This window comes from Nannobrachium achirus (genome assembly GCF_963921795.1).
Source record: "Nannobrachium achirus genome assembly, chromosome: 1".
In the NCBI taxonomy this organism is placed as follows: domain Eukaryota; kingdom Metazoa; phylum Chordata; class Actinopteri; order Myctophiformes; family Myctophidae; genus Nannobrachium; species Nannobrachium achirus.
Window position 1 is genome coordinate 9,334,169 of NC_137810.1, and position 15,037 is coordinate 9,349,205.

General features: G+C 48.1%; 5 protein-coding genes across 5 annotated transcripts; 2 read left to right on the plus strand and 3 right to left on the minus strand.

The window, feature by feature from the left end:
- Positions 1 to 1,176: 1,176 nt before the first annotated feature.
- LOC308285920 (small ribosomal subunit protein RACK1-like) lies at positions 1,177 to 2,115 on the minus strand (the record flags this gene model as incomplete). The annotated part of the gene is made up of 1 exon (XM_080726839.1): positions 1,177 to 2,115. One exon carries the CDS (start codon positions 2,113 to 2,115, stop codon positions 1,177 to 1,179), a length of 939 nt encoding a protein of 312 aa, XP_080582965.1.
- Positions 2,116 to 3,024: 909 nt separating this feature from the next.
- LOC308293344 (NADH dehydrogenase [ubiquinone] 1 beta subcomplex subunit 9-like) lies at positions 3,025 to 3,552 on the plus strand (the record flags this gene model as incomplete). The annotated part of the gene is made up of 1 exon (XM_080735812.1): positions 3,025 to 3,552. The coding sequence occupies one exon, from the start codon at positions 3,025 to 3,027 to the stop codon at positions 3,550 to 3,552; it is 528 nt and encodes a 175-aa protein (XP_080591938.1).
- Positions 3,553 to 4,855: 1,303 nt separating this feature from the next.
- Positions 4,856 to 8,962, plus strand: LOC308285924 (ATP-dependent RNA helicase DHX29-like; the record flags this gene model as incomplete). Its single annotated transcript, XM_080726851.1, has 1 exon — positions 4,856 to 8,962. The coding sequence occupies one exon, from the start codon at positions 4,856 to 4,858 to the stop codon at positions 8,960 to 8,962; it is 4,107 nt and encodes a 1,368-aa protein (XP_080582977.1).
- A 3,278-nt stretch (positions 8,963 to 12,240) lies between these two features.
- On the minus strand, positions 12,241 to 12,747 carry LOC308285930 (acyl carrier protein, mitochondrial-like; the record flags this gene model as incomplete). Its single annotated transcript, XM_080726865.1, has 1 exon — positions 12,241 to 12,747. One exon carries the CDS (start codon positions 12,745 to 12,747, stop codon positions 12,241 to 12,243), a length of 507 nt encoding a protein of 168 aa, XP_080582991.1.
- Positions 12,748 to 13,530: 783 nt separating this feature from the next.
- LOC308285939 (translation initiation factor eIF2 assembly protein-like) lies at positions 13,531 to 14,613 on the minus strand (the record flags this gene model as incomplete). Its single annotated transcript, XM_080726877.1, has 1 exon — positions 13,531 to 14,613. The coding sequence occupies exon 1, from the start codon at positions 14,608 to 14,610 to the stop codon at positions 13,531 to 13,533; it is 1,080 nt and encodes a 359-aa protein (XP_080583003.1). The 5' UTR covers positions 14,611 to 14,613.
- Positions 14,614 to 15,037: the final 424 nt, after the last annotated feature.

Sequence of the window (15,037 nt, forward strand, 5' to 3'; positions counted from 1 at the left end):
ATTAATGGTATATCTAAATATGAATGGTATTATAAATTATGAATCTTTTATGACCATCATTTGTTTTGTATTTTAGCACGTTTGGTATTTTAACAGTAATAGCACATCATTTACTCTTTTTAAACAACTCTTTTACCTTCTTTCCTGACATGAATCTATGTGGGTACATTTTTACTACTTTTACAGCAAAGTGAACTCTGTTTTTGTTAGCCTTTTGTCTGAAGTTATCTGGGTTGTATGGCCAAATATCTTGGACAATATAATGACAGGATTAGTCAAGCTCTATTTGACATCACAATATCTAATATCAATGGTAAGACGGAATTCATCTCCCAGCGGATTCCTTGTGATTTCTCAGAATTGCATCTTGTAGTTATCCATTGTCTTAATTGATTGTTTGATTGATTGAATATTTTATTAGACAAACAAATGGAGAACAGTAGAAGTTATTATAGAAACATAGTGATGTTTTACATTTTACATTTTTTAAATTTTCATAATTGAAACTGACTGCTATATATTGGAAGATGAAAGGTCACAAAATAATAAATCATATTTTAAACAGTGTTTACATGGATATTAATGCATAACAGATCGGCTATGAGATGGAAGACATGGAATAGTTACATAATATTTTTAAAGTTAAATCACTGGTCAAATTTGACCTGCTAACACCAAAAGTTTTGGCAGCTTTCGAACACACTGCAAGGGTTAAGATTGTTTTTGTTGTTGCATGTATTAGAATTTGTCATCCTTTTTTTACAACAAACAGAAGTTTGGTCTTTTTTAATTTCTCATTTTTGTGTGGGTCATTCCAGTGGTTCTCAAAAATGGGGCCCAGGGAACCCCAAGGGGTCCTTGTGGGTGTTCCAGCTAAGTGATTGATAGTTAGGAACCAATTGGACACTTACTGGTCTGTAACTAAGAGTGTAGAAATGACGGGTCCATTTGTGTCTGAATGGGGGGATGCACCCAATGTGTACATTCTAAGAGTTTTGTCATAGCCTACCTTTCAGGTCGAGAACCAAAAGAGAGATTATACATTTTCACGGGAGGCAAACTGATGAAAATAGCTGATCTACAAGCTCTTCTGTTTGGGAAACAGTGGCCTAACGCATACCACTTCTGGGGTCCTTCAACGTTTGAGTTTTATTCAAAGCTCTGCTTTAGAAAACATCATAATTGCATTCCAACGGTCACCTGCCACACCCTGATCAGGTTGTCGGTGTAGCCTGAGAACAGGGTCTGCCCGTCGGCGGACCAGGCCAGGGAGATGCACTGCGGGAGCTTGGCCTTCTCCTCCTTCAGCTCCATCACCACCACCTTGGCCTCCAGGTCCCAGATCTTGACGATGGGGCCGGTGGCGGCGCAGAGCCAGTAGCGGTTGGGGCTGAAGCACAGGGCGTTGATCTCTTCGCCCGCGTCCAGCGTGTACAGGTGTTTGCCCTCGTTCAGGTCCCACAGCATGGCCTGGCCGTCCTTCCCGCCGGAGGCACACAGGGAGCCGTCGGGAGAGACGGTCACGGCGTTCAGGTATCCCCTGTGGCCAATGTGGTTGGTCTTCAGCTTGCAGTTGGCCAGGTTCCACACCTTGACCATGCGGTCCCAGCCGCAGGAGACGATGATGGGGTTGTTGTTGTTGGGGGAGAAGCGCACGCACGAGACCCACTGATCGTGGCATTCGTCCTGGACGGTGTACTTGCAGATGCCCAGGGTGTTCCATAGCTTGATGGTCTTATCGCGGGAGCCGGACACGATCTGACGGTTGTCTGCGGAGAAGGCCACACTCAGCACGTCCTTGGTGTGGCCGACAAAGCGGCAGCGAGTGGTGCCGGTGGTGAGGTCCCAAAGGCGAAGGGTGCAGTCCCATGACCCTGACAGGGCGTGCTGTCCGTCCGAGGAGATGACCACATCGCTCACAAAGTGACTGTGACCCCGCAGGGCCCGCTGGGGGACGCCATAGTTGTTCTCGTCGCGGGTCAGCTTCCACATGATAATGGTCTTGTCTCGGGACGCGGACAGAATCATATCGGGGAAACTAGGAGTGGTGGCGATCTGGGTGACCCAGCCATTGTGGCCCTTTAGGGTGCCCCTTAACATCATCTGCTCGGCCATCTTTGTGAGGTTTGGTGTATTATATTTTCAAAGGACTTTGAATGCAGTCTAAAAACAAGTTTATTTCTCTTCTACACGTTGTGTGAATTAAGAAGGTATAATGAACACTTGTTTGCAAATATATGGACCTCCTCCACTACCATCCATAACATCATATGACACAGGACATTCTCTAAACCAAATATGGTCATCTTCCTTTGCTGTGACCTAATATGGATGTATGCAGATACATCCATGCATTGTTCCCTTCCTTTTCTAATCTCCGACCTAAATTATAAGTGCTCACATCGCGTGGTATCAAACATGACAGATGTCTCTCTTGTTCTGTCCTTGACATCAACTGTGGTGATGTCGGTCTCTGCACACTTTCTATGACGTTAGTCTCGTGTGACATTAGTCTCGTACTACGGACATAGGGACACAGAAAGCCAGACGTAGGAGCGGTTAGCACCGCTCAAAAAATTATTAAAGGAGAGACTTCTGTCATATATACTGCCCCCGGAAATTGTCCTTTTCGACCAATCACAACACTCGTTTCACGCACGGGGAATGTAAACAGATTTGTAAAGCTTCAACGTAATTTCCTTGGGCGTTACTTCCATCAGTTCTTCTGTTTAGACACTCAACCGACTAGCAAGATATGTGACGTCACAATACGACATTATGACGTCTTCAAATCCTATGAACGTCCATCACTGCAGTGCCCAAATATAGACATTTGCATCATGGCCAGAATAGCTGAATATATCTCTCACAGGTGGGAGAATAAATGATACCCGTCCTTGCACATCGCAACAATCTAATTGGGAGTCCCTCGATTCACACACGCTCACTTGGGCGCCTAAATAATAGTGTTCTACTCAGGTTCTCGCTCGGCGAGAAGCTGACAAGGGGACAGTAGGAAAATAAATGGCCTCTGCATATCTCACTCACCAGCAGAAGGTGTTGAGACTGTACAAGAAATCACTGCGGCACCTGGAATCATGGTGCATATTTAGGGACAAGTACCGCTTCTACGCCTGCACGCTGCGGGCTCGCTTCGACGAGAACAAGAACGAGAAGGACATGGTAAAAGCCACCTTGATGCTGAAGGCCGGGGAGGAAGAGTTCTGGGCCAAGCAGCACCCCCAGCCCTACATCTTCCCTGATTCTCCCGGAGGAACCTCCTACGAGAGGTACGAGTGCTACATGGTCCCCGAGTGGACGCTGGACCACTGGCACCCCTCGGAGAAGGCCATGTACCCGGACTACTTTGCCAAGAGGGAGTGGTGGAAGAAACTGAGAGAGCAGAGCTGGGACAGAGAGGTGGCCCAGCTGGAGGCCGAGACGCCAGCCGGTGGCCCCAGGACCGAGGCCCTCCCGCCGGCCCGCAAGGAGGGCGACCTCCCTCCCCTGTGGTGGCAGTACGTGACCCGCGCCAGGGAGCGTCCCACATAAATACCTTCCGTCTACCAACCGATCGCCCCCGCCAGCTCCATATGTCAGCGTAAGAGTAAATATCCCTTTTTAAAAATGTTTTTTCAAATCATTTCAAAACAAATAGAACATTTCCAAAGAATCTAAGCAATTCAATACAACCGTAAAACTTTTGATAAATAGTGAAATGTTGGCTGGGTCACCAAGATCGCCACCACTCCTAGTTTCCCCGATATGATTCTGTCCGTGTCCCGAGACAAGACCATCATCATGTGGAAGCGTACCCATGACGAGAACAACTATGGCGTCCCCCAGCGGGCCCTGCGGGGTCACAGTCACTTTGTGAGCGATGTGGTCATCTCCTCGGACGGACAGCACGCCCTGTCGGGGTCATGGGACTGCACCCTTCGCCTTTGGGACGCCACCACCGGCACCAGCCGCTAAAATAGAACATTTCCAAAGAATCTAAGCAATTCAATACAATCGTAAAACTTTTTATAAATAGTGAAATGTTGTAGATCGGCTATTTTCACTATTTTTTTGTAAATATCCCTTTTTATATATATATATATATTTTTTCAAATAACTTAAAAACAAATAGAAAATTTCCAAAGAATCTAAGCAATTCAATGCAATGGTAAAAACTTTTGATAAATAGTCAAATGTTGTAGATCGGCTATTTCACTATTTTGTATGCAAGATATTCATTCACAACATAATATTTTGTAGGCCCAGCACTCAAGTGCCCAGAGTGTGTGAGTGCTTTGTTTTGTTTTGTTTTCCTTTGTTCTGTCTTTCCCTCTATATGGGCATAATAATCTGGGCACACATCCCAAATTGTGCAGCCACTGGTCAAGTCCATATTTGGACAAATGACACAACCCTTTCACCATGTCATCAGTGCCTGCCTTTCGTTGCCGGGTTATTCCATGACAACATGTTGTGTCACACATGTCCAGTCCATATATGGGCATAAGTGTGTGCCTGCCACAGACAGATCCAAAGACAGACACTGCCTGCCTGTCAGCCCCAAATGGAACTCATAAATGCAAATGACAGTGTTAAATAATAGATGCTTGACACATTGGTAGAATCTAAGATGAGATAGCTAACACGTTTAGAGTGTTTTTTTGTTTGTGAGTTAGAGGTAGGGGACTGCGATTGAGAACTGGAGATATCCATGCATATATTTTGTATCAACAAGAATAATATGAAAGTTAATGGATGACTGATTGATTGATTGATTGATTGATTGATTGATTGATTGATTGATGTTTGTCATCTCATTTGTAGGCTTAGACATCAAGGTATAGTTGTCTTCACCATGGGTGGAAAGAAGAACCGCACAGCTGCATCTGTGCCGGCCCCCGTGGCAGCAGCAAGGAATGGTGTGGTGGGAGATCTTCCTGCAGGGGAGAAACAACCATCCAAATGTAAAGGTCCAAAGATCTACAGTCTCAGCAACACAGCCCAAGTCGACACCGGCGGAGCGTCTGACAAATCTATTCTCAAAGTTGTCATTGAACCAGACCTAGAGAAGAAAATGGTCAAGCTGATCAACGACTTCAGACGGGAGCACGGTGAGAGATCACCCGTCTCGGGACGACTCACCAGCAGGAAGCTGGTGGACCTGTACACGGCTCTGCAGAAGTTCAACTTCAAGACGCAACACATCGAGGAGGCCATGAAGAGCAGTGTCCTCTACGGAGGAGACCTCGTCTCTGCCCTCGACTGGCTGTGCCTCAACCTCAAGGACGACGAGCTTCCGGAAGGTTTTAGCCAGAAGATGCAGGAGGAGGAGGAGAGCCAACCTCACCACAGGCCACGGCTCCGCCCCCCCGCCCAACACGAGCCAGAAGCCCCGCCCAGCCACAAAGCAGTCGACAAACCCCCCAGCAAGACAGCCAAGGCCTCTGTGAAGCATGAGGCTGCGAGCTTAAAGGAATGGATTCTGAGGTATGCAGAGCAGTTCAGTGACGAGGACAGTGACTGCCTGGAGGAGGATGCGGGGATGAATGCTGCATCACACATTCCAAAACTGGACGAAAGGTCTGATCCAAATGACAGGTACCGGATGTTGACGGCTCACCTGTGTGACGCAAAAGAGGCGGCAGCTGCAGCCAAGACGAGACGAGACACAGCAGGCCAGAGGACGGCACAGGACAGGATATGTATCATACAGCAAGAGCTGAAGCCTCTGGAGTCTCACCCCATGTTCAACCCAGCTCTGAAGGTAGTGGATGCACCTCCAAAAGAAAATAACACATTGTCTGTTGCTGGGAAGAAAGAGGAACTCAACTTGAGTATGTTTGAACAGGCTCCAAAACCCCCTCCCCCGGAAAAAGCAGTTAGAAAGAACGAACCGAAGGATGTTCGGAATTTTGACCACGCGGCTCGTAGCTGGACGGGAAAGACGCCCAAGCAGTTCCTTATAGACTGGGTGCGCAAAAACCTGCCCAAGAGCCCCCCACCAGCCTTTCACAAGGTCAAAGCTGGAAGATACTGGAGGTGCAAGGTGTGTGTTCAGAGAACGGAAGGTATTTTGGAGGTATGTCCCACCATTCTCACTGAGGACAGCACACAGGCTCAACACCTTGGAGCCACGCTGGCACTCTTCCGCCTGGTGAAAGGACAGTCAGTGCACCAGCTCCTGCCTCCTACCTACAGAGACGTATGGTTAGAGTGGCAAGACAACGAGCAGCAGCGTCAGGAAGATACCCGCACCGGTGCCAACAAACCCAGAGATCAGTTCATCGCCAGCCTAGTGATGCGGCTCAAACAGCAGAAGAACCAGAGCTACAACCAGTACCTGGAACCTGTGTCCCAGAATCAGAATGCTGGTGATGATGAGCCTCAAGAGTCCTGGGAGAGCCTTGCTGGTCTGGACGGTGAAGAGGGAGGAGATGAAGGAAATGATAAGAGTTTGAGGAAGGAGGCAGGAGAGAGGAGGCGCAAAGCAGGAGCAGTTGAAGCAGCAAAGATGCTCCTATTGAAGCTGAGGAACACTCCACTGGCCCACAAGCTGCTGGCAGAACGAGAGCAGCTCCCAGTCTACCAACACCGGCAACGTGTGCTGGAGGCTCTGAAGCACCACCGTGTGGTGGTGATAGCCGGAGAGACCGGGAGCGGGAAGAGCACCCAGATCCCGCAATTTCTGTTGGATGAGCTGTTGACAGGGAGTGGTGTGGCACAGCCATGCAACATCGTTGTGACACAACCCCGCAGGATCTCAGCCATGAGTCTTGCCACCAGAGTCAGCCAGGAGCTGGGCTGTGAGGATGGACCCGGTTCCAAGTCCTCACTGTGTGGGTACCAGATCCGGATGGAAAAATGCTCTGGAGACTCGACCCGGCTGCTGTACTGTACCACTGGCGTTCTGCTTAGGAAGCTTCAACGCGACAAACATCTCAACTCCCTGACACACATCTTCGTGGACGAGGTCCACGAACGCAGCGTCCAGTCAGACTTCCTGTTAACCATTCTGAAGGAGGTTGTTATGAGGAGATCAGACTTGCGGCTGGTACTGATGAGCGCCACGGTGGACTGCCACAAGTTCTCCAGCTACTTTGGCCAGTGTCCCATTGTCACCATCCCCGGCAGGACGTTCCCGGTGGACGTCTTCCACCTGGAGGACATCGTGGAGCAGACTGGCTACGTGCTGGAGAAGGACTCCGAGTACAGTCAGAAGATTCTCGAAGAGGAAGAGGAAGTCAATGTCTCAGTCACCCAAAGGGCCGGCAAGACTTCACTCTACCAGGAGATGATAGTGAAGGACTCTAGTACTGGTTGGGACCTGGGTCCAGACTTGGACCGCTTCAGCAGCAGAACCCGTCACGTGCTGCAGTACATGAATCCCAACAAGATCAACATGGACCTGCTGCTGGACCTCATCCACTATCTGGACAAGGCTCCTCAGTTTGCCTCGGCGGATGGGGCGGTTCTGGTGTTCCTGCCCGGCCTGGCCCACATCCAGCAGCTCTACGACCTGCTGTCCGCTGACAAGAGGTTCAGGGAGAGAGACAGATACCGGTTAGTGGCTCTCCATTCCACTCTATCTTCCGAGGAGCAAGCTGCTGCCTTCATGGTTCCCCCCGCAGGTGTCAGGAAGATAGTGTTGTCGACCAACATCGCAGAGACCGGCGTGACAATCCCCGATGTGGTGTTTGTCGTCGATACTGGAAAGACGAAAGAAAGCAAATACCACACAAGCAGCCGGATGAGCTCTCTGGTGGAGACCTTCGTCTCCAAGGCCAGTGCTCTCCAGAGACAGGGCAGAGCGGGGCGCGTTCAAAGCGGCTTCTGCTTCAGACTGTACCCCAAATACAGGTTTGAGGCCTTCATGGAGTACTCCATCCCCGAGATGCTAAGGGTCCCACTTGAAGAACTCTGTCTTCACATAATGAAGTGTGAGTATGGTTCCCCAGAGGACTTCCTGTGCCGCGCCCTGGACCCGCCCCGGCCGCAGGCCGTCAGCAACGCCGTCGGTCTTTTGCGGAGGATCGGAGCGTGTCACCCAGACAGTCACCTCCTGACCCCGCTTGGCCACCACCTGGCCAGCCTGCCCGTCAACGTTAAGATCGGCAAGATGCTCGTCTACGGCGCCATCCTGGGCTGTCTGGATCCCATAGCAACCATCGCGGCGGCCATTACCGAAAAGTCACCATTCTCCACGCCGATGCACAGGAAGGAGGAGGCCGACCTCGCCAAAGCAGCCCTGGCGTTGGCCAACTCTGATCACCTGACTGTATACAACACGTATGCGGGATGGAGGAACTCGCGCGCCGAGGGCCACCGAGCAGAGATGTCCTACTGTAGAAAACACTTCCTCAACCGCGCGGCTCTAGTTGCGATAGAGGAGGCGAAGCAGGAGCTGATGCGGATGATGCAGCAGGCCGGTTTCTGGTCCCCTCGCTCCGAGCCTCGGACGGCGAGCGCCCTCCGAAAGGAGCAGATCCCCGTTGTGAATGCTGCGTTGACGGCCGGCCTGTACAACAGCGTGGCCCGTCTCCTCTGCAACCCCTCTGTCGACGTCCTGGAGAAGGTGGCCTGCACAGCGGAGACCCCCCAGGGCAAGGCCCAGGTCCACCCTTCCTCCGTCAACCGCCACCTGCAGACGCACGGCTGGCTCCTCTACCAGGAGAAGGTCAGGTACGGCAGGATCTACCTGCGGGACACGACTCTGATATCGCCCTTCTCCATGCTGCTGTTTGGAGGAGAGATCAACGTTCACCACCGAGAGCGTCTCGTCTCCCTGGATGGGTGGATGTACTTCCAGGCCCCGGTGAGGATCGGCGTGATCTTCAAACAACTCCGGAGGCTGATGGACTCGCTCCTGGAAAGGAAACTGGAGAATCCACAGATGCAAGTGGAAGATGAGAAGACCATTCAGTTGATTGTGGAGTTGATCAAAAAGGAGAACAACTCTTTGTGATGTCTAAAGTAGACCATGATCCAACATGACCCAGTCCAGAAGGACTCTAGTGCTTGTTGGGACCTGGGTCCACACTTTATAAGAGCTCTGCACCCAATCTACGCTCTGTGTTAATTTAAATCTGTGTACACAAATTATATATGCAAACCATTTGTTGTTTCCTTTTCTTTTTTTAACAAAATGTCAAGGAACTAGTAATCACTTACATTTCAAATAATGCTAATGTCCTGTTATTTGATGAGCTTTAACACATAATAGTCTAGTAGCCAGCCCATAGAGCCCCATTGTAGACCCGGACATTTTGAGTCCCCTAAAGTTTTATGTTAGAAATGTTGAGTATGGGTCCCCAGCATGTAAAAACCACCGGATGCTAACTTGTATATGTTGAGCAATTTTCATAATCAGCCGCTAGAGTTGGTGTCCCATTAACTTTACATTACAGGAAAAATAAGCAAAAAATTAATCTGCTTTAAGTAGCATATGAGGGGTCTAACTAGGGGTATTTTATGATTCTGAATCCATCGCAAGCATCCGTTTTGCACGAAAAACATTCCTTGGCGACAAATCGGCCTTGGTTTAGTGATGAAAAGTGCAGAGTCATCACTTTTCACATGTTTCTGGGGTCCGTTTTAGCCCAAGGAATGTTTTTCATGCAAAACGGATGCTTGCAATGGATTCAGAATCATGAAATACCCCTAGTTAGACCCCTCATATGCTACTTAAAGCAGATTAATTTTTTGCTTATTTTTCCTGTAATGTAAAGTTAATGGGACACCAACTCTAGCGGCTGATTATGAAAATTGCTCAACATATACAAGTTAGCATCCGGTGGTTTTTACATGCTGGGGACCCATACTCAACATTTCTAACATAAAACTTTAGGGGACTCAAAATGTCCGGGTTCACATTCTGGCTACTAGACTATAAGCTGAACTGAACAATATAAAGGTGAGCATATAAATAACTAACAAAATAATAAAAGAAATCACACCCAGTGTGAAGTGAGCGGTGCCTTTTATGAGTTCACTTCATTAAGTGTCCTGCGAAGCTTGGCCAATGAGCCAAGTGTGGGATATGCATACGTACATACAAAAAATATACAAAGTCCCAGATGTAGGAATGGTTAGCACTGCTCAAAAACTAGACCTAATTAACTAAAATACATACTTTTAGGTGTATTTCAAAAAATCAAACCTTGGTTCGAAGTGAAGCGGTGAATGTGTATTCTATGTGTTCTAGATCTATACATTCTGTGATTTATACTTTTCTTTGTGCTTTAGCTCTAGTTCTGAATGAATGAATGATTTTGTCTGGAGAGCCAAATTGTCATGTGAAGCTTGGCCAATTGTCAATTCTTCATTCTGGACATGCACAGGACATGTACGGGACAGACAAAACTAGCCAATCACAGCACAGAGATGCACGGGACAGGTACGGGACACACAAAGCCACACCTTGGAAGCGGCTTTCACCGCTTCAAAAAGAAGTTAAAATGTGGAAATAGGAGGGTATCTGCAGTCACGGACAGAATGGCGCTTGCAAGGAGATATGCATGTGTGCACTGCTCACTTCGCACAGGTGTGATTTTATATTGAACTTATACAATGGAAGTGAATGCAGTCGGAAGGAGCTAAAACCGTGGCCAAACATAGTCATACATAATAGTACATCATAGATGACGGACATCATAGTTTGCAGAAATATTGATGGGACACATACTCAGTCCAGGGATTTATCAACTATTAATGTATACTGTATACTGTGTGCATCACAGTGTTGATTTCATTCATACAACTATGATGGAAAATTCTGTTGATGCATCAATGATGCATCAACACTGATGCACCATTGATGAAAAAAGGAGACACATGCCCAAACAAAAACAAAAGTGGAGTGATGAGTAAATCATTCACAGTTGAAAGGCTTTCAAACATTATATTCCATGATATTTTGAATGAAAATCTTTCTTCAGATTGTATTTGTTCGTTTCCACAATAAATGTATGCAGGACATGCGCAAACTGATGCATAATAATTCACAAAGATGCAGTTAATGATATGTTTGATGCGTAAATGTTGTTTGAAATACTGTATAGTTATGAACACTAATCATTTACAGTGGTTGTATTTTCCCCACAGACCTCTATCAGAAGATATTTGGTGCAAATGTGGAGACAAGGATCTGTTGTGTGATGTTTATAGTCAACAGTTTTACATTTTTATTATTGTGGGCTCGCTGAAAGCAAGAACAATGTTATCTTCATTATTTATATATTATATAAGTTCTCCTCAAAACTGACATAATTTATCAGTCAAGTTACGTAACCTATTTTCCGCGACAGTACAAAGGCAGTACAGTCAAGTTCTCCTCGACAGTATAAAGGCTGTACAGTATAAAAGACAGTATAAAAGATGAGGTGCAACCAAAGGGTAGATCTTTATGCCCATACATGGTGTTACTGTTTCGTAGGAACAGTATTTCTATTTAAAAGTGTTTCTACAGTATGCTATATCAACTAATTCTGCTGTATTTCTCTGTACATTCTCTGTAATCTTCCTTGTGTCAATTGTCTTTATCAGACAATCAAAGGTTGTGATTAAAGGTCTGTGTTTTGCTTTTTGCTTCCTAAAGATAGAGAGATAATGATATTCATTGTCTTGTTAAAATGCCAAAGCTTACAATGGAGCGGCCAGGTAAATAATTAGGATGCAACACTTTTATTGTGTGGTGTGATTTGTGTGAGCCTCGCCTCGCCGTCCATGGTGTAAAAGGGGTGACTAGTTTAGTCTTTCTTCTTTGGCAGGATTTGCGTAGGTTTACCCCTGGTTCAAACGGCAATGTGGAGTGCCCAGTGTGGCCTCTTGTGCCATGTTTTTGAGCAGTGCTAACCACTCCTACGTCTGGCTTTGTGTGTATGTACAGTATTATGTATTTATGTAATATATGTATGTACCCCGGAGCACGGATCTCCATGTATGGAGATAACTGACATCACTGACAGAATGGCCCATACAAGGAGATATGCATGTGCGTCGTGTTTGACACACTGCTCACTTTGCCCAGAGTGTGATATTCCCCCTCTCTGTTTGATTGCCACCCATCTTATTAACAACAACCGTATTGTGGGGAAAGCTTTCACAGACAATAGCAGATCGACATGCTAACAGCACATCACAACGTGGTGCATTGTGAGCTTGCCGATAGGCTATTTTCATCTAAGGCTGTCCTCGCAATAACAGAAAACTGAAACATTTAGTATAGAGCCCTGAGAAACTCTGCTATGTGACAGATTTATTATACACATCCTTCTTGCGGGCGACATACTCTATAATGTCCTCGGGACACATCATCTTCTCAGCCTCTTCGTCTGGGATCTCAAAGCCAAACTCGTCCTCCATGGCCATGATGAGCTCCACCTGGTCCAGGCTGTCCAGGCCCAGGTCCTTCATGAAATGGGACGTGCTCTGCAGCTTCTCCGGGTCGATCTTATCGTAGAGCGCCAGGACGTGCATGACGCGCTCCTTGATTGTCTCCGGGCTGAGCAATGGCGGGGACAGGTCTCCGTACTGTCGAGACACCGCACCAGCCGGAAAGCTCTGGCAGGCGCTCGGTCCCGGCAGCGGCCACCGAGCCCACTGGCTCCTGCGGACTGACGACAGCTGCCTGTGGTGGGGGTGGCTCATCGACACCGAGGAGGAAGCGGCTCTGAGGGCAAGGTGACCCTGGGGAAGCCTGGCCAAGGTCGGGGCCACAGAGCGGACACACTGAAGGACACGACACGCCATGACTGGAGATGATATTTGATTATCGCTTCAGAGTAAAAACACTTGTCCTGCCAGTTCTGTAGGTCTTATGGCACATGGTGTTTGGTCTGCTTGGGCTGCTATATACAGATCATGTGTTGATGCAGCTTATTGTGACATCATCAGCAGTGATGTCACACTTAACTCCATGTATGGAGTTGCTGGTGATAGTGTAACTCCATTTGTGGAGTAGTAGCGCATTCCCATGGCAATCCACTGTTTCTCAACAGGTTTAGGGACCACCTATTTAGGGACCACCTAAACTGGAGGTCCTTAAAAACACAACATGTGCATATCTCCTTGTATGGACCGTTCTGTCCGTGACTTCATCTGTGGTGATGCCAGTCTCTGCATAATTTCTATGACATTAGTCTCGTGCTTAGGGACATAGGGACATACAAAGCCCAATGCAGGAGCGGTTAGCACCGCTCAACAAACACAACTTCAACTTCAAAGTCAGCGCCATACAGGGCCATGCACAGACATGGACACTTATGGATCTGTAGCTCTTGGGAGTGTACACTGAAGAGTTACATACAATGTAAGTGTCCATTTGCCCCCAGCATTGAGAACCAGCTTTCTGAATCAATGGTTCTCCAACCTCTTGATTTCAAGGACCCCCAATTTTAAGGACTCCCATTTGATGGCATTTTCCTTTCCCCCAATAATCTACACTACTATGAAACCCTTGCTCAGAGCGTGTACAAATGGAACCAAATCCATTTGGGGGCCCAGTTTGAGAACCAGTGTTCTGAATGGTCACAGTCATGGTCGTGTCCCATCTTCTTCCTCCTCTTCATCAGAGTCCTCCTGTTGGCCGTTCTTCAGTTTGAGGAAGTCGAGGAGCTTGTAGGGGTCCTGGCCGGTGGACAGGTCCACAAAGTCCTGGGGAACCCCATAGCTCCGACACGGGCTCGGCTGCACCGACACCTCTCCGCTGACGTAACGGAACACCGGGCGACCGTCTTCTTCCCGCTGGGAAACGTCACCGCCTTGCTGCTGATTGGCCGAGAGGCTCCCGTTCCCCGAGGTGAGCTCTTCCCACGTGAACAGCAGAGAGTCCGTGACCTCTCCGAACGGGTTCAGGTCGATCAGCCACACCTTGCCCCGGCTGTCTCGGTAGACATCCAACACAAAGTCTTCTTCGTCCAGGAACTTGTGCTGGACGTGCTGGCCGAAAAACTCCCGAATGGACTGCAAGATCTGGCCTTCCTGCTTGGAGATGTGCTGGTAGCACTGGGTGTAGTCCCTCTGGGAGATCCCGACGAGTCTGTTCCCCTTGACGAAGCAGCGAAACTCGCCGCCGGTGTTCAGCTCACTCCACTTCCTCAGGACCAGCTCGTAGCTTATGGGCGGGTCCGGTGAGTCGTCGAGGTCACTGCACCGAAGAAAGGGCTGTGTGAGGTCGTGGGCGACGAAGTCGGAGCTTTTCAGGAGCAAGAATATGTCGGCCAGAGTTTGACACTGGAGGGAGCCACTTAGGGCGATCCAGGCCGCGTCCCGTGGCGCGCTCCAGTTGAGTTTGGGAAAGACACTTCCGCCCAGGACGTTGATGGCCTCTAGCACTTTGGATTTAAATTTGGGGAACTCTGGCGCTGTGACAGTGGCGGTTGCCTCATCATCGTCTGACCACCGGACGTCCTCCTCCTCCCCTTCTGAATCGCTGCCGCTTGTCCATGTAGGCTGTGTGACGTCATCACCTCCGGAGACTACCAGAGTTCCGTCGTCCAGTAGATAATCCAGTACATTCTGAGGCAAAGGCAGAATAACACTTTTGATCGTGTGCTTCTTGAATAGCGGATACCAAACCGAAAATTGGCAATTGGCAACTTGCTCCTTCTTCATGCTGTAAAAGTGTGGAATCCTAAAATAGACTAAAATAAACTGACTTATAAACCAGCTGCCGTGAGCCACTTTAGCATGCCCAAATATGGGGTCCAATAACACTGATAGCAACAGAGGTAACCATAGCAACCTGGTATAACCAGTACCACTCCCGTTTTGACCATATGTTTGCCTGTGTGCATTCATGCCCATATATGGAGATATCTGTATCTGTCTGAGTGCTTCCATTTTATGCCCATATATGGAGATCTCTGTATCTGTCTGCCTGTGTCCCTGTTATGCCCATATATAGAGATCTCTGTATCTGTCTGTGTCCCTTTATGCCCATTATCCTAAAAGGAGTTTGCTATAAACAATGTTGTCAGTAATGCCCTTGTCATTCTCCACAATGAAAACGTTTATGTCTTATGTTTGTCTCCTCCGTCTG